General features: G+C 36.8%; 1 protein-coding gene across 1 annotated transcript in view; it reads right to left on the reverse strand.

The window, feature by feature from the left end:
• The window catches only part of LOC127207683 (sodium-driven chloride bicarbonate exchanger-like), a 52,229-nt gene that overhangs the window by 11,739 nt on the left and 21,592 nt on the right, over positions 1-18,898 (reverse strand). The window contains exon 3 of the mRNA XM_051167101.1: positions 7,682-7,828. Coding sequence (XP_051023058.1) covers positions 7,682-7,828 — 147 coding nt within the window. The remainder of the gene's footprint in view (positions 1-7,681; positions 7,829-18,898) is intronic.

Below are 18,898 nucleotides of genomic sequence, written 5' to 3' on the forward strand. Positions count from 1 at the left end.
CTGTAGAGAGACATGATCTTTATGCAGTAGGAGAGGCTTTGGCAGACCAGCATTACAAAAGAAAACAAAAACAAAAACAAAACAAAAAACAACAACAACAACAAAACCTGGCACAGAGAGCGGATTTATAAGGTGATAAAGCACACAGCTTATGTTAACAAAAGAAAAGAACAGACAAAAGAGACTATCCAGCCTATTAGGAAGAAAATGTGACAAGATCCTTGCCCAGTAGGAGTTCTCAGGCAAAAAACTAAAAGAGAGCCAAAACATCCCATTAGTGAATTTCTGGAAGGCTTTAAATTCTGGGTAAAAGTTCATGGAAGAAAAGATTGAGAGGTGAAGAACTATCCCCTAGCTTATGCAGTGTGAGCTGTACTGAGGATGAAATGTTCATTGATAGTTCAGACCCTGTCATAGCCATGAGGCAGATTCCAGCAGCAGCCCTGGTAGGCTAAAGCCAGTTCTTGGCCCCAGCAAGGTAAGAAGGACAAACCAGCCCTCCCAAAACTGCATGGGAAAATGCACAGTGCCTAAGGAGAATGACCCACCCCATAATGAGGCTATATGGCTCACGGGAAATGTCAGTGCATGTACCTGTTGTAATGCTCTTTTGCCTAACTATATAACAATATAGGACCTCTCAAACATTCTTTAATTAGACCTGTCTTACTTGTATTAGATGACAGTGGTATTCAGAGATCTTGCCCACCCTTGTTGAAAAGTTGCCACTCTATAATACTAACCCTTAAGGGTCTTACATAATTGTAAAAGCATCTGGAAGAGCAGTAAAAACTATAGTGAAAGAATTTATACAAAGACATCTTGAATGATTGAAAAAGGCATTAACTACTTTTGGATGGAATCCCTATACCTCCTTAACAGGGGCAGAAAAGGGACTGGAGGCATTTAATTAGTGAAGTTATAATGGATGTGTAGTGGTTTAAATGAGAAATGCCTCCCATAGGCTCCTGTATTTGAGAACTTGGTCCCTTGTTAGCAGCAGTATTTAGGGAGGTTATAGAACCTTTAGGAGGTGGAGTTTTAATGGAAGACGGACTTCACTGTTGGTGGGCTTTGACTCTTTTCAGTCCTGCCCACTTGTAGATTGCACTCTGAGCTTTTTTTTTTTTTCATTTTTAAATTATAATTTATTCGTATTACATCCCAGTTGATATCTACTTGCTGCTATCTTCCTGTTCCCACTCTCCTGCCCTCCTCTGCACTGTTCCTCCTCCCTCAGCTTCTGACCACAGCCTATCAGGTCTCATTTGTATAGCCTGCATCCCCTTCCTCTGTATTCTCGAAGGGCCTCAGATCACAGGTACCAGAGTTGGTGTCAGGCTCTCTGAGCCTTTTATTTGCTCTCAAAGATGTGAATGCTCAGCCTCCTGGTCTGACCATCTGCTACCATTCTGCTCATACCATTATGAACTCACCCGTGAACCTTTAAGTCAAAATACAATTTTCTCTCACAAGTCACCCTTGGCCATGTGCTCTGCCACAGCAAAAAATAACTCCAGGATGATAATTCAAAATTGAAGAATGCAGACAAAAGACATTTCAACACTAGGGGAGTGATCAGGGGAAAGGAAGCTTTTAAGAGCAGAAATGGAAATTTTAAAAAAATTAGATGGGCAATAAATAGAAGATGTTGAACAAATGCATTATGAGTGCCTTCCTCTTTCTAGGTGCCACTCTAAATCGTAAATTGGGTAAACATAAGAGAGAAAATCTCTGCCCTCATATACTTTACATCTAATAGGAAGAGTACTATAATGGAGTAAAGCAGAAGGGAATTTAAGAACAAGAAGTCAGAAATGCCAGATGCTTGAATGATCAATGGTTAGAGAAAGAATATATATCGCTTCCAGCTGTAAGACTGGAGCCCAAAGGAGTGGATATGATAATAACTGATCAAATAAGCTCTCTCTACTTGGAATATAACTTGAATTTCAAAAGGTGGCTACCTATAAAAAGCCAATCTAGATAGTTATACTATTTGAATTGAAACTAGAAAATTATTAGTAAACTTGTAACTGGATTATTACTGATGCTACTCATTTCCTCATTATTTAATGTGTTAATTAGACAAGTTCTTACAAAGATTGGTTCTAGCTCTCAATGAAAATATTCTTGTTTGTATACCTGATGGTCATCCTCTATTTTGGGCCCTTTCTGAAGAGTTGTCAAAAATATATTGATGTATCTCAGTATTATAGACACTCACTTCGTCTTTATCTTTGCTATACATAATAGAAATCATGCAGATAATCCATCCTATAATATAATGAAATGATAATAAGATTGGTAATTATACATCAAATTCATGTCTTCAGGCTTCTTCAGTCTCAACAATATTTTTATTTTGGTTGAACTTTAACATTTTTTCATATCATTGGAGTGTAACACAACTGAACTAGAATAATTACTTACTATTAATGTTAAGTCCTAATTATGGGTGAATTTTCAACTAAACCACCAAAGACTGATATTTTACTCCAGAGAGAGTGTAAGACAATATGAAGAATTTACAAACTATGTCTCTGAAAACTCAGTTAAATGCTTAACACTTTACCTTCATACATACCAAAACAAAGGTGATACCAAAAGGAGGCAGAACACATGTATTCCACCATATTTCTCCAGGTAGACCTATAATATGAGTCTCAAACTCCATGTCCCTAGACAAAGAAGAGCAAGGATGGCTGTCTCTTCCTAACAGCCAGTTGACTGGAGCTTCAAGAGCACCAGGGAACCTCAAACTCTCCCTAAGAAGCCTGAAAAATCATAAGGTCTACCAGGCAGCTGATGGCTGAGACCACTGCTTTGAATCGTTGAACTCCCAGAGTTTATCAAGGCAAAGTACACGTGTAGGTGTTTCACAGATTGGCAAAATAAGGCAGAGGCAGGAGAGTTGGACAAGAAGCACATGAAATGTGTGTCTTTCTTAAATCTCATATAACAGACTGATGAAAAGAGTAAGGAAAGCATCGAGAGAAAATCTGCTCCTGGAACTGAGTGACTTGAAAATAAAGAAGAATGCATGAATCAGTGGGAAAAATTCTGGTTGACAGATTCTCTGGAAAGAATGTATTTTGTTTTTGTTTTTGTTTTTTTTTTGCCTTTTGCTAAACCTAGAAAATGTAACAACAGCAGTTCAGAAAGAACCTTCCTGTGTCTTCATTCCAATGGGCTGGACCCATTTCCGATGCTACAGATCTGCAGGAATCAAAAACTGGCTGGAAGCTGATAGGGTATTTGACATAAGGGAAAGAGTGTTCAAGGGAGGGAAATTATAAAGCAACTTCCCTTTATTCAACTTCAACAGGCTCCAAGCTACTCCAGGTCTAACTATAGAAAGGGGACAACTTCATAGGTAACCCAAGTTCAGTATTTTCTGATTCTGTTACATGAGACGAGACTTTCGGGTGCCTACTTCAGTCGCCTAAGCATTAGAAGTATAGATGTTACCATCACATTTGGCTCAAGGTTCCCTTGTATTCATGAAATATTAGCCTTTAAACTCTTTATAGTTCAATGAATATAGTAGTTGGTGATATTAATTCTATAAAAAGAAAAAACCGACACAATTTATTTTAATGGATTATTTTCTGTGGGTCACATATTTTCATTTCCTATCACTTATATGTATCACAATACAGTCAATAAAGGACTGATGTTAACTAGTATTGAACAAGGTAGATCACAAGAAAACTACCAAAAGATTCACCTCTGTTTATAAGTGTTCATTATTCTCTACAAGATTTAGCAATATGTCTGTATAATTTTACATATCCACATGTAATAAAATAGAAAAGGAAACTACATTTATACTATATATTAATTTTGGACATTGGACATGTATTTTCTTTGTAGATGCTAATGATAATGCTTAGTATTACTAGCAAATATTTTAAGCTATCTGTCAACTATATTACATGTAAAGATGAGTAATAATTGAGTCAATAGCTAAATCTCACGATTTACTACTTCTTCAAAGGAACATGCTAACTTAGTGAATAAAACATGGTTTCTGAAAATCAGACTCATAAATTCCTTTTTAAAAAATATACTTAAAGGTGTGCCATATGTATTTCTTAACTACTTCATGTGAGGTGAGAATCTTCTGCTCTTTCCTGAAAAGAATACCATCTCAGAGATAGTCACCTTTATGTCTTCCAACCTGATCTTATCAAATAATTTCCAGTTGGATTGCTACCTCTTCCTGTTTTAGAACAAACAATATATTCAGTACCTATAAATATAACATAAATTGTAATTCTGTGGTTATGCTAAGAAATTAGTTCAATAATTTATTTGTATATGTGCAGGGCAGGCAGCACAGCTTTTTTTTTTTTTTTTTTTTTTTTTTTTTTTTTTTTGGTCATATAAAGAAGCCAATTCAATCTTCCAGTTGCTTGTCAAGCACCATACCTTGCAACAGGCATGCCTTAACACTGCCATGTTCCTAATAGTTTTAAAACATTTTTCTTTCAGTATTTCTAATTATTTCAGCTTACTGTTTATCTACAATTTGAGTAGATGAATACTATGCATGTATGTGCCCCCTGAAAATTCAGTTGCTATCTACATGAGACTTGACCTTGAGGATTTAGTGTTTCCTTTATAAACCATCAAGATGGTTCACTATACACCTCCAAAGTACAAGTCACAAGGTAAGCAAGAAATAAAAGCCTCACACTTATGAATGCAGAGGACTTGAGAATGTGAAATAAAATATCAGTTGTGCAAACAACTTCCTTAATATATAATAATAACCAACACATAGAAAATAACTATTTACTAAATGAGTATAATTTATTTAATGAAAGAGACCATTTACTTGGGTTCGAAATAACATGACTTCTTGTCTCTGCTTTTAATTTTGAAAACAAAAATTATTTTCTGGGTATTGTGCTCTATCCATCAAGGTCTTTTTGTGACCATCCAGCAATATTTTAACATCTTTAAAAAGGATTGTGATTATGCTCCATCAGAAAAGTACCAGTTCAAAATGTGCTGTCTAATGCCTGTTGTTATCTGCTAAAACTAGATATTTTAAAGTAGTGTGACTATAAAAATTGTTTTAGTTAATATAAATATTTGTCTTAAGATGTTTGGTATTTTATTGACTTTTGGTAGCTTCTGAAATCCCAGGCTACTGTAATATAAACTGCAGCCAAGAATATAGCATAAACAAGATATAAAATATAGCATAAACAAGATTAATAATCTGTGTTTATATTTACTAAAACATGCAGTGGAAGTAAAAATGAGAGCACAGAGAAATTTTCCTAAAGAGTAACATTTTATCCTCTGAGTAGTCTTTCACTGAATCAGGAAACACACCATAGATCTAAGGTCTACCCATTAGCCCCTTCATTCCTGTCTCTCCAAAGTCTAGCCTTGCTAGTCAGAGGGTAAATATGTACCCCACTTTGGGGAATGTATTTAGTATTATCTGTTAAGGTTAAAAATATACATACTCTATAGTGCATCAATAACCAATCTGATTCATGGGCACAAAAGGTCCAAATGTGCACTGCGAGGCATCAATAAAAGTATTCATAGGAACTTCACTCATAGTTGCTCCTACACTCTAAATTTCTATCAATAGTAAATCACATAATATATAGAAGTACATTTGTATATATTACATAATAATGAAAATTAATACAACAAAGCTATATCCAAACACATCAGTGATTTCAACAAAATGAATATTGAACGCAGGTCTACTAAAGGATCTCCTTTATGTGAATTCAAAAACAGGAAAAATACTGCATTTAAGAAGACAGGCTATCAGACCTTCCTAGAGAATCAAGAATAGTGAACTGGAAAAAGAAGAAGGGATTTTTGAAGTCAGTTGGTCATTACTTCACCTTCCCATCTACACCTAGAAAAGTCTCCTATCTAATTCCAAGATTGTCCTAATATATATGGTATCTTTCTGTATCAGATTTCAAATAACTGGTTAATGGAATATATATTTTCATATTTATTTCTACTGCTTATACACTAACCTGCTGCTTATAGATTAACCCGTAGTAACTGGCATAATTCTCTTAACCTTTCTTGTAATGTTCTTTGAGAGCTGAACGGGAAAAATATTTTTTTCTGAATTTCTCTCAATGTCATCCATATTTTCACTAACTATAAGTTCATGCCTCAAACTAGTCATTCTAAAATACCCATTAATATTCCCACTTAAAAATAAAGTTTTAAATGATACAAAGTGATAAGGAATGGTACTAAAAATAAGATATAAAACTTAACAGTTTCCACTTGTTACAGCAAAGAAGATTAAATATTTATGATCACATTTTTTATGAAAACTACTGTATTTATTGATTACAGTATCAAAAGTAAGGAAAAAGAGAAATTGGCAGTCAGTAAACTGCCTGTTGAGCAAGCATGGAAATCTGAATCAAGATCCCTAACAGCTACATAAAAGCCAGGCCTGGCAGCACATGTCTGTAAACCCAGCTCTATAGAAAAGGGGAGTATCCCTGGTGGTTGCTAGCCAGCCAGTCTACTAAGTAAACGAATTCCAAGTTCTCTAAGAGGTCCTGTTTAAATAAACAAATAAATAAATGTGACAGCAACTGAGGAAGATATCTGATGTCGAGTTCTGATTCCTACATGGACACACACACACACACGTACCCATATGCACACAAACACCATCATACACACATCTAAAAATAAAAAAATTAAAGTGATGTAACATCATTTGTTGTTATGAAAGATCTTATATACCCAAATGCCTTTGCTGCCACCACTACACAACCAAAACCTCGGAACTCACCGAGAAATCACATTCCAACTAACTATTCACTCTGGTGAACTGAAACCAGTCATCATTTGTCTGTGACATAGTGTAATAAATTTAGCTATATAAGGAGGCCTTTCCTTTTAAAAAACAGTCAGGTCTGTAAAACCCCAAGTCAGATAACAAGTAGCATCATGTCTGGTGGAATGGAGCACATAGTGAAGTGAGAGAATTCTCAGGAGTACCGAACTTGATAACTTCTCAAAGGCGTTGTTAAACTGACAGCTGACCTAGAAATTTTAGCTCAAATTACTCCATGTTCCACTGACCCATATACCACCACAACATACAATGTGAAACATCATGTTTCCAGCATATGGACTTCACGCCCTCTTGGAATTCTTCTCTATTTATTACACTCATCTTTGGAAAGTAAACTCTGAACAAATTTGAGGCACTTGCAGTAATGTCTTATATTCTTTGTACTCCTTCCAAGTAAGAAAAAAACATTTAAGTCATCAGAATATTTCTTTGAAGCTTTCCTTCCACACTGAAGTAACTACATATCCTAACTATACAGAATATCAAATCTCTGATGACTGTGATGCTGTTTAGAAAATAGTATCAGTCCCAACATGTGACTGAGTGTTTGATTTCACCATTTGTGGAATAAGACTAAAAGCAAACAATTGATTCTACTAAAGAAACAAAAGAAAGTGACGGTGCAAGAGGTTCCATTGCTTAGAGACTGCCCATGAACTGGTGTTGTCCCCAGTGAGGCATTTCTTAAATTTAAGTGTTAGTAAAGATACACAAAGAATTTGAGAGGAAGGAAGTATGTGGCATCAAAAACAGTGGCTGGTGCATTGAGGGAATAACTTGTTAAAAAACACAGCGAACGATGCTTACCAAAAGAAGGTGACTCTCGTCCATCCTCCAGTCCCGAATCTCTCTCTCTGTCTCTTTTTCTATGCTTATGACCACGATGCCTGTGACGACGATGGCTTTTTCTTCCACCCAGGGGCACATGAACTCCAATAAATAATGTTCGATGACCTTCATTACAGAACAAATACACAAAAGCTCTCAATTATTCTAGAACACACACATAAAAATGATGATTTACATGTTAATGAAATCTCAGTTTAATTGAGCCCAGTAAATTGTTTTTGAGTGTTTATGATGCATAAAGATTAAGGCGTGGCATGGTATTTTAGCATAGTTGTTTTAAAAAGATACTTACCTAAATGTAGCACAGATATAAACCCAAACATTAATAAGATTAGTTATTTTGCTTTATTTTGGCAACTATCCTTATTATTAACTCTCTTAATAATTTCCCTGTTATCATACAAAATATTATAATTACAATTATACTCTACATTAGAAATATTATCTGCTTTCTCACCACACTTAATTGTTTCATTTTGCCAACTCTCTACTGTTTATAATAAAAAGATTACAACGAAGTCTCTACTAATGACAAGGTTGTGTGTGTGTGTGTGTGTGTGTTTTAGTCATTTTCTTCATGATTTGCTTCATTTATATTATTTCATTTGTTGATTCCTCTTTTATTTACTCATGAAAGGTTGGGAATTCATTGTTTATCTTTGCACGCACGCACACACACACACACACACACACACACACACACACACGCACGCAGTCTATAGGCTTTAAGACGTACACTTTGGTGTCAGAATTCTCTCTTCATCTGCCAACCTACATATTGTCTTACCTACCAGACATATTCACCTAAAGGACCATCTTAGAGGCATCCCATCTTCAGCAAGTTTGTAAAACTCGTACTATTGTTTTGCTTCAAGTATGAATTATATGTCATGTATATTAGTGAATATACCATCTATTCATTCATCTCATGCTGTCTTTGGTATCCCATCTGGTACTGTCTTCATTTGGACTCTCATCATTTTTCATCAAGATTATCAGTGCATCTATTCCACCCTCTGTATTTTACATTTAGGTGTAGGGTCCATGTTGAGGTAATTTTTATAGGAAGTTTAAGGTCTTGTTCTAAATTGCAGTCTAAATAAACATTGTGTCTCTATTCTAACATAAATATCCTATATATCTAGAATTTACTTTACATATCAAATTAATCCATTGGATTTTTACGTATATGTTTATGTACAAAGAAAAACTTGCACATAAATATCTATAGTAACTTCATCTACAGCTATACGTGTCACTTATTAGGAATAAAGATATTTATTCTCTAAGGAAATAAAATATAAGCAATCAAGAGGATGTTTGTATAAGCAAGTTAAGTAAAGCCTTTTAAAAGGAGATTGTGTGACTTCATTAAGAAAATATTAATATTTTAGCCCTAAAAACGTTCACAAATGCCAAAGAGTCTATATACCATAATACAAATATGTGGGGTGATTTGTCTACTACCAAACTTTATATATTAAATATTCAACATTGATTGTGAATTTAGGAATCTAGAGCATTCATGGAGGCAACTAAAAGTTAAATAATATTATAGAGTAACCAGATCTAATTAGTATTCTGAAAAGAAGGGTCATTAAGGACTCTCTCAATTGATTTCTAAACACAGAGTCACAAAGAAGTTATGTGAGAATATAGCAAGAAACCACTGTCTTTAAGCCAAAGCAAGAGGCCTCAGAACCAACCTACCCCTGCCATAGACTCCCTTACCTCTAGAACTGTAAGAACTTAAATTCTGTTGTTTGAGCCAGCCTATCTCATCTTGTAATGGCACTGCTAGCTCACTAACACAGAGCGGAAACCCTAACTAAAACTCTTATGGAGACATTTCATTAAATTGTGAGTTTTTTTAGATAACCAATGCCAGCCTTATTTAGGCTGACAGTGTTTCCCTTAAGGGAATAAATGAATTATAAAATCTTAGTGGCTATGATTATACTAAAATTGTTTTTAATTAAAAAAACAAAATATTTTTGAGGCAGAATAAAAATTTCCTCCAAGTATTAGAAGGATTAGAACCAAGACTGGCATTCTTCTACCCTTGAAAGAAAATCTGATATAATGTTTATACATTAGTAAGGAAGATTAACAGCATAAATCTGAAGTAATTATCGAGAAATCCTCTTAAAAATGTCAAGCTAAAAATAGTTCCTATATTTGTGTGTGTGTGCGCATGTGTGTGTGTGTGCGCACGCGCGTGTGTGTGTGTGTGTGTGTGTGTGTGTGTGTGTGTGTGTGCGTACGTGTGCTGAATGAATCCATGTGGACAAGTGGAAAACAGTAACTGTTCCAAGTAATTTATTTCAAAATGCTAACATACACAGCTTATACTAGTCATGAAGCCTATAGACAAGAATTAAAACGAATTCTCCTGTGTCTGCATCTCATCTTGTTTATCACTTTACTCATGACACATTACAGAGCAGTAATTGAAGGCCTGCTCTCTGAGATGAGCCAAGTGTTTCCTGATATTCAGACCTTGCCAGTGCCATACGTTCACATAAGTTTGTTTGTTCGGTTGCTGCTCTGACGGGCAAGCATAGAGCAAGTGTAACTACGTGGACATCTCTGTAATAATTGCTTTTGATTCAAAAATCTAATGTTGTATTCTTGAACTAAGTAAAGAGTATAAATATTTAAAATTAACTGATATATCCAGATTTTCTACAAGGGCACATCTCACCTTGGCTGGCCAAGATGGCATATTTGTAGTATTTACAAACATACAGTGTCTGCTGCAGAGTAGACACGAATACGTGTTAGTTTGAGTTGCTCCTCACACTGCTAACCTTCAAGGGCTTAATGGAAAAAGGGTGACTTCTGTATTAACCATGGCTTAAAAAACAAAGGAATCACCTTATATCCCAATGTGCTCTATGGTACTATATCCAGCAGCGCATTTTTCATCTGCTGTTTCATTTAAGAAGAAAAAGAGTTCAAGGAACTAATGATGGTCTTATTCTGTGATAAACTGGAAATTATTGATCCTGATCTAAATTACCTTTCAAGTTTATATAGAAACTTCTATTTTTATTAATAAAAGCCATTTTTGTTACTGAAAATAATACTTTAAGACAGACACAAGTCAGAGAGACAAGATGGCGTTGCACAGGATGAACCATGTCTAGAGAGCAGAGGAGCAGAGGAGGGAACCAGACTGAGGGGAACAAACCAGGAGCACCTAGCTCCCGGCTCAATTCAGCTGGACAACTCCAGGTTTGGAAGGCACAAACTTTGAACACCCTGTGCGCCTCCAAATACAGGAGAGAGCACGGACCCCCTGGGGTACAGAGGGTCTGTGGTGGCAGTGGTGGCAGCCATGGCACAACAAAACAAGTGAGCGAATGGGCTACTATCCAAAACACAGTCTTGGAGACTTCTCAGCCTGAACAATTGGGAAGGTTCAGAAGAAGCCTCTCCCCTCCTCCAAGGCGGCAGCACTTCCCCTGGGTTTGGGAGTAAAAAACCCTGAACACCTTGCACCCCTTCCAAATATTGGAGGAAATGCAGACTCTCTGGGGAACAGAGGTTCAGAGGCTCAACAATACCCTGAGTAAACCAGCTACTGATCAAAACCACATTCTTGGGGACTTCTCAGACTAAACAAGTCAGGAGCATAAGAAGAAGCCTCCACCCCCACCCAATCCCTAATGTGGCTGGACTTCCCCTGGAGTTGGGAACCACAAGCTCCAAGCACACTGCATTCTTTTGAGTACTGGAGCTGTATAGGCCCCCTGCAGAACAAAGGATCAACACAGTGGATACAACAACACAGCATCTGGCATCCAAGCCACTGTTCTACTCTGTGGCTGATTCCTCTGAGGAGAACAAGAAGGCAAAGGAACCCTATAAAATCACAGATCTTAGGTGGCAGAGCTCAGGTGAATCTAGATCCAGGAGCACAGTGTCTTCCAATCCAGTATGTGAAGCAGCTACCTTCCCAGAGTACTCACTCCCATGACTGCCAGCTTAGAAATCCCATGGCCTCTCAGCAGATGCCTAAAGGAAAAGGATAGGTTCACTTGAGCCATAATGTCTGTTACTTCTGTTATTTCTCTGCTCTGTTTCTGTCTGGATGTCCTGTCCATTGGTGAGAGTTGGTCTCTCCCTATTAATGTGTGGGGTTCAATGTGTGATTTAAGCTTTAGGAATAGTGGATACCCTTGCATTTGGGCATAGATGTTCAGAATTGAGATATAATTTGAATTTTTGCTTGGATGAGTATGAAGTATCCTTGATCATCTCTTTTGATTAATTTTGTTGAGAGTCTATTTTATTAGATATTAAAATGGCTTACCCCATTTTTTAATTGGATTAATTGGTTTGGTGGTGTTTAATTTCTTAAATTCTTTATATATTTTAGGTTCTAGCCCTTTGTTGGATGTAGGGTTGGTAAAGATCTTTTCACAATCGGTAGGCTATTGCTTTGTTTTGTTGAGAGTGTCTTTTGCCTCACAGAAGATGTTCTGTTTCATGAGGTCCCACTTATAAATTGTTGATCTTAGAGCTTGTGCTATTGGTGTTCTGTTCAGGAAGTTGTCTCCCAGGCCAATGAGTTCTAGGCTCTTTTCCACTTTTTCTTCTAACAGATTTAGTGTGTCTTATTTTATTTTGAGGTCTTTAATCCACCTGGACTTTAGTTTTGTACAAGGTGAGAAATATGGATCTATTTGTATTTTTCACAAGTTGACAACCAGTTAGACCAGCACCATTTGTTGAAAATGCTGCCTTTTTCCCAATGTATGGTTTAGGCTTCTTTGTCAAAAATCAAATGACCATAGATTTGTGGATTTATTTCTGGGTCTTCAGTTCAATTCTATTGGTCAACTGCCCTATTTCTATGCCAGCACCATGCTGTTATTATTACTGTTGCTCTACAGTACAACCTGAGATCAGGAATGAAGATTTCTTTGGAAGATCTTTTATTGTACAGGATTGTTTTATACTGTTTTTTTCCACATGAAGTTGAGAATTGATCTTTTTAGGTCTGTAAAATATTGTGTTGGTATTTTATAGGGATCACATTGGTAGGATGGCCATTTTTACTATGTTGATTCTACCAATCCATGAGCATGGGAGGTCTTTTCATTTTCTGATATCTGCTTCAATTCCTTCTGCAGAGACTTGAAGTTTTTTTCCATATAAATCTTTTACTTGCTTGGTTGGAGTTACATCAAGATACTTTATATTATTTGTGGCTATTATGAAGGGTGTGGTTTCCTAATTTCTCTAATTTCTTTCTCAGACTGTTTGCCATTACTATACAGGAGGGGGCTACTTACTTTTTCAAGTTAATTTTGTGTCCTGTCACTTTGCTGAAGTTGTTTATCAGCTATAGGAGTTCTTGGTAGAATTTTGCAGGTCATTGATGTATACTATCATATCATCTGCAAATAATGAAACTTTAATTTCTTCCTTTTTTATGGTATTCCCTTGATCTCCTTTAACTGTCTTATTGCTCTAGCTAGGACTTCAAGTACTATATTGAAGAGCATTGTCATGCCACTAATTTCAGAACATTTCACCCAAAACAAAAGAATTTACCTTCTTCACAGCACCTCATAGTCACAAAGCAAGTCATAACATATAGAAGAAAATGGAAATAGGACTTCCTTAAGACCCAGCTATTCCACTCCTTGGAATATACCCAGAAGATGCTCCAGCATACAACAAGAACATTTGCTCAACCATGTTCATAGCCGCCTTATTCATAATAGCCAGAACATGGAAACAGCCTAAGTGTCCCTCAGTAGAAGAATGGATAAAGAACCGTGGTACATTTGCACTATGGAATACTACTCAGCCATTAAAAAAAAGAAATTTCCAAAATTTGTGGACAAATGGATTGAACTAGAAATGATCACAATGAGTGAATTAACCCAGAAGCAGAACGACTCAAATGGTATATACTCACTTATAACTGGACACTAGCCCAAGGGGCGTGTACTACAAAAGTCTTCACCTACCAGAAAAGTGGGATAGGTTTGAGGACATCCTATTCAGACTCTAGGTGAGAGAAGTATGGGAGAATGGGGAAATAGAAGGATCCACAGGGTCCTAGAAACCTATAAGAAGAACATTATGACAGGTGGATCTGGGCCCAGTGGTTCTACTCAAACTATGGCACCAACCAAGGATAATACGTGCAGTAACTTCAAACCCCTACTCACATCTAGCCAATGGACAGGACATTCTCCACAATGGAGTGGAGAGTAGGGACTGACTTTCACATGAACTCTGCTGCCCCATATTTGACCATGTCCCCTTGATTGGGAGGCCCAGTGGCACTCAGAGGAAGGATAGCAGGCTACCAAGAAGAGACTTGATACCCTATGATCATACACAGGGGGAAGAGGTCCCCCTCAGTCACAGTCATAGGGTAGGGGATTGGGGTGAAAGTGGGAGGGAGAGAGGAATGGGAGGGTAGAAGGTATGGGATCACAACTGAGATGTAATCTGAATGAATTAATAAAAAATTTATCTAAAAAAAAGATCTCATCAGACCACCATTGACTAAAGCTGGACTTTAACAACAGGAAGAAGAGAAAGCCTAACAACTCATGGAAACTGAACAACTTTCTACTGAATGATCATTGGGTCAAGGAGGAAATAAAGAAATTATATAAAAATGAATTCACAAAATGCCCAAATTTATGGAACACAGGAAAAGCAGTGTTAAGAGGAAACTTTAAAGCACTAAGTGCTGTCATAAAGAACTTAGTAAGATCTCATGCTAGTGAGTTAACAGCACATCTGAATGCTCTAAAACAAAAAGGAGCAAACACATCCAAGAGGATTAGACACAGGAAATATTCAAATTTAGGACTGAAATCAATAAAATAGAAACAAAGAGAACCATACAAAGAATTAACAAAACCAAGAATTAGTTCTTTGAGAAAATCAACAAGATAGACAAACCCTTAGCCAAACTAATTAAAAGGAAGAGATAAAATATCCAAATTAGCAAAAATAAGAAATGAAAAGGGGGACATAACAATAGACATTGAGGAAATCCAAAGAATCATTAGGTCTTACTTTAAAAGCCTGGACTTCACAAAATCGGGAAATCTAAAAGAAATGGACAATTTTCTCAATACATACTACTTAGCAAAGTTAATTCAAGCCAGATAAAAAGTTTTTAATAAATCTACAAGCCCTAAGGAAATAAAAGTAGTCATTAAAAGTCTCCCCTCCCCCTCCCCAAAAAAGCCAAGGGCCAGATGGTTTAGTACAGAATTCTACTAAAATGTCAAAGAAAGCTAATAGGAATCAAATTATTCCACAAAATAGACATAGAAGGAGCAATGCCAAATTCACTTCATGAAGCCACCATCACCCTGATATCTTAAACACACAATTACTCAACCAAGAAAAAGAACTTCAGACTAATTTTCCTCATGAGCATTGATGCAAAAATACTAAAAAACAAACTGTATCTAAGAACATATCAAACACATCATCTACCATGAGGCTTTATCCCAGAGATGAAGAGACGGTTCAACATACAAAGACTTGTCAAAGTAAATTACCACATGAACTGAAAGAAAAAAATGCATGATCATCTCATTAGATGCTGGAAAATTTTTTGGCAAAATGCAACACCCCTTCATAATAAAAGCGTTGTAGAGATTAGGGATAAAAGGCACATACCTAAACATAATAAAGGCAATATACAGTAGGAATAACATAGTAAAAAATGGGTATCTTACCAAAAGCAATCTACAGATTCAATGTAATTCCCATCAAAATACCAACACAAATCTTTTCAGACCTGGAAACAGCAATATTCAACTTCATATGGAAAATTAAAAAAAAAAAACAGAATAGCTAAATAATCATGTATGATAAAAGAACTCCTGATCTCAACAGTATTACAGAGCAATAGTAATAAAAACTGTATGGTATTGGTTTAAGAAATGGACTGAAGACCCAAAAGTAAATCTACACACCTATGGACACCTAATTTTTGATAAAGAACCCAGAAATACACAATGGAAAAGAGAAAGCATCTTCAACTAATGGTGCTGTTCTGATTGTTGGCATACAAAAGAATGAAAATTGATTCTTATCTATCACCCTGAGCAAAACTCAAATCCAAGTGAATCAAAGGTCACAATACAAACCACATACTCTGAACTTGATAAAAGAGAAAGCTTTGAGCACCTTTGTACAGGAGACAACTTCCTAAAAAGAACACTAACAGCTTAGGCACTCAGTTTCATGGAGCCTCATGAAACTGAAAAGGTTTTGTAATTCAAAAGACATTGTCAAAAGGACGAAACAACAGCCTACAGAATGAGGAAACATACTCACCAATCCCATATCTGACAGAGGGATGATATCCAAAATATATAGAGAACTCAAGTAAGTAGACATCAACAAACTAAATAATCAAGCTTAAAATTGGTATACAGATCTAAACAGTGAATTCTCAACAAAGAAATCTCTAATGGCCAACAAGCACTTAAAGAAATGCTCAGCATCCTTAGTCATCAGGGAAATACAAACCAAAATGATTCCGATATGTCATATTACACCTGTCAGAATGGCTAAGATCAAAGACATAAATGATAACTCATGCTACCAAGGAGGTAAAGCAAGGGGAATACTCCTCCATTGCAGGTAGGAGTACAAACTTGTACAACCACTTGAAAATCAATTTGGCAGCTTCCCAGAAAGTTGCGAATAGTTCTACCTCAAGACCCAACTAAACCCCTCCTGGACATATAACCAAAAGATGCTCTACCATACCCCAAGGACATTCTCTCAACTATGCTCATAGTAGTTTTATTCATAATACCCAGAAAGTGGAAACAACCTACATGTCCTTCTGCCATAGAATGGATAAAGAAAATGCGATACATTTACACAATGGAGTATTACTCAGCTATTAAAAACAGTGACATCATGAAATTTGCAGGCAAATGGATGAAACTATAAAAAAAATCACCCTGAGTGAGGTTACCCAGACCCAGAAAGAAAAGCATGGTATTTGCTTACTTCTAAGTGGATATTAACTATAAAGTAAATTATAACCATGCTACAAAACATAGACCCAAAGAAACTAAGTAATGAGGAGGGCTCAAGGGGGATGAGTAAATCTCACTGAGAAGGGGAAACAGAACGGAAATCTCAGGGGATGGTAAGAGAGAACTGGATGGGGGTGGGAGTGGAAACAGGAGAGATCAGGAATGGGGAGGATGGAGGAAGAGAGTACTGAGAGAGACACAACTGAAATCAGGGAGTCATCACTGGGGTGAGCTAGAATCCTAGAGAATAGAAAATCCTAGGATTCAATGAGGGTGACCCAACTAAGACTCCTAGCAATGGGGAATACGGAACCCGAACTGGCCATTTACTCTAACCAGGCAAGACTTCCAGTAGAGAGTTTGGGACACCAACCCAGTCACAAAACCTTCGACCTACAATTTGTCCTGCCTGCAAGATATGCTGGGGTAAAGGTGGTACAGAAATTGTGGGAGTGGTCAACAAATGACCAGTCCTGAGACCCCTGCCATGGGAGGGAACCTACCCCTGATACTGCCTGGAGGGCCAGGGGCCAGAGGGTGGACAGCCCAGAGATCCAAGATAAAACCAAACATGACTGGAAAAAAATTCAATGAAATGATTCCTAATGATATTCTGCTATCTTCATAGTCTGGATTCTAGCCCAATGGTCATCAGAAGGGCTTCAGCCAGCAATTCATAGAAACAGATGTTGAGACCTACAGCCAGATGTTAGGTGGAGCCTGGGGAATCCTATGTAAAAGAAGGAACGAGAAAGTATTGCAGAAGCCAGAGGGATTACAGACACCACACGAAAACCCACAAAACCAACTAACCTGGTCTTCTTGTTAGAGACCTATCAGTGGAAGCAGGAGCTGTCTCCGACTCTGTTGTCTGCCTTTGACACCCTTTCCTCCTACTGGGTTGCCTAGTCTTACTGTAACTTGCTACGCCATGGTTGGTTGATATCTACTGAGGCTGGCCCTTTTCTAAAGAGAAATGGAGGAAGAGCAGATGGCATCAAAGGAAAGGGAAGGCAAAGAGAGAGGAGGCAGTGGGAGGGAGAAGGGAGAGGAAACAGGAGTCAGGATGTAAAATAAATAAAATTTAAAATAACAAGAAAAAAGGAAATGCCCCAACACAACATTATGAGACAAGGAACCTTCAAAGATGCAGCTGAGTTTACTTTTCGTTGGCCATTTACTGCTGGGCACGCAGCCTACCCTTGAGAGTAGTTTGTTTCTTCAGTGGGACTCCTTTGGAGGAAACTAAATTTCCATTTGCAAGTAGTTATCATTGGTGTTAGGTGTCTCTCCCTATATCCATTGCTCCTTTCTTCCCTCTCCTCCTTAGTCTGCTGACTCCAGTCCCCTTACCTATTTTTCTTTCCAAGGAAGATCTGTCTCCCAGCCCCACCCCAAGTACCTTAATCTAAACTTAACCTCTACGGTTCTACAGATGGTAGCTTGTTATTATTGACTTAACAGCAAATATTTGATGTTCTGGGTATGGGTTACCTCACTCAGGAAGATGTTTTTCTAGTTCCATCAATTAACCTGAAATTTTCATGATTTTATGTGTTTTAATGGCTGAGTAATACTCAATGAATAAATGTACCATATTTTCTTTATCCATTCTTCTGTTGAGGGGCATCTAGGTTGTTTCAAATTTGTTGCTATTGTGAAAAGAGGAACAGTGAACATGCCTGAGCAAGTGTCTTTATGGTAAAATAAAGCATTCTTTGTATATGCAGCTATTGTTTGTTTTTTTGTTTATCTTAGCCACTCTGATAAGTGTAAGATGAAATCTCAAAGTAGTTTTGATTTGCATTTTCTTAATCACTAAAGATGTTTTCAACCATTTCCTCTCTTTACCTCTATACCCATTTTTTAAGATGGGTTATTGGTTTTCTTGATATCTAGCTTTGAATTCTTTTTATATTTCAGATATATACACCTGTTTGATGCGTAGTTGGTAAAATTCTTTTCACTTTTTGTAGGCAGTGGCTTTGTCTGATTGGTGTGTTCTTTGCCAAACAGAAGCTTTTCAGTTTGATAAGGTCTTATTAATATTTTTAATTAATTTTGTGTCCAGCTACTTCGCTGAATGTATTTTTCATAAGATACTTTGAATTCCTCCTTTCCAATT

This window comes from Acomys russatus, chromosome 24 (assembly GCF_903995435.1).
Source record: "Acomys russatus chromosome 24, mAcoRus1.1, whole genome shotgun sequence".
Taxonomy (NCBI): domain Eukaryota; kingdom Metazoa; phylum Chordata; class Mammalia; order Rodentia; family Muridae; genus Acomys; species Acomys russatus.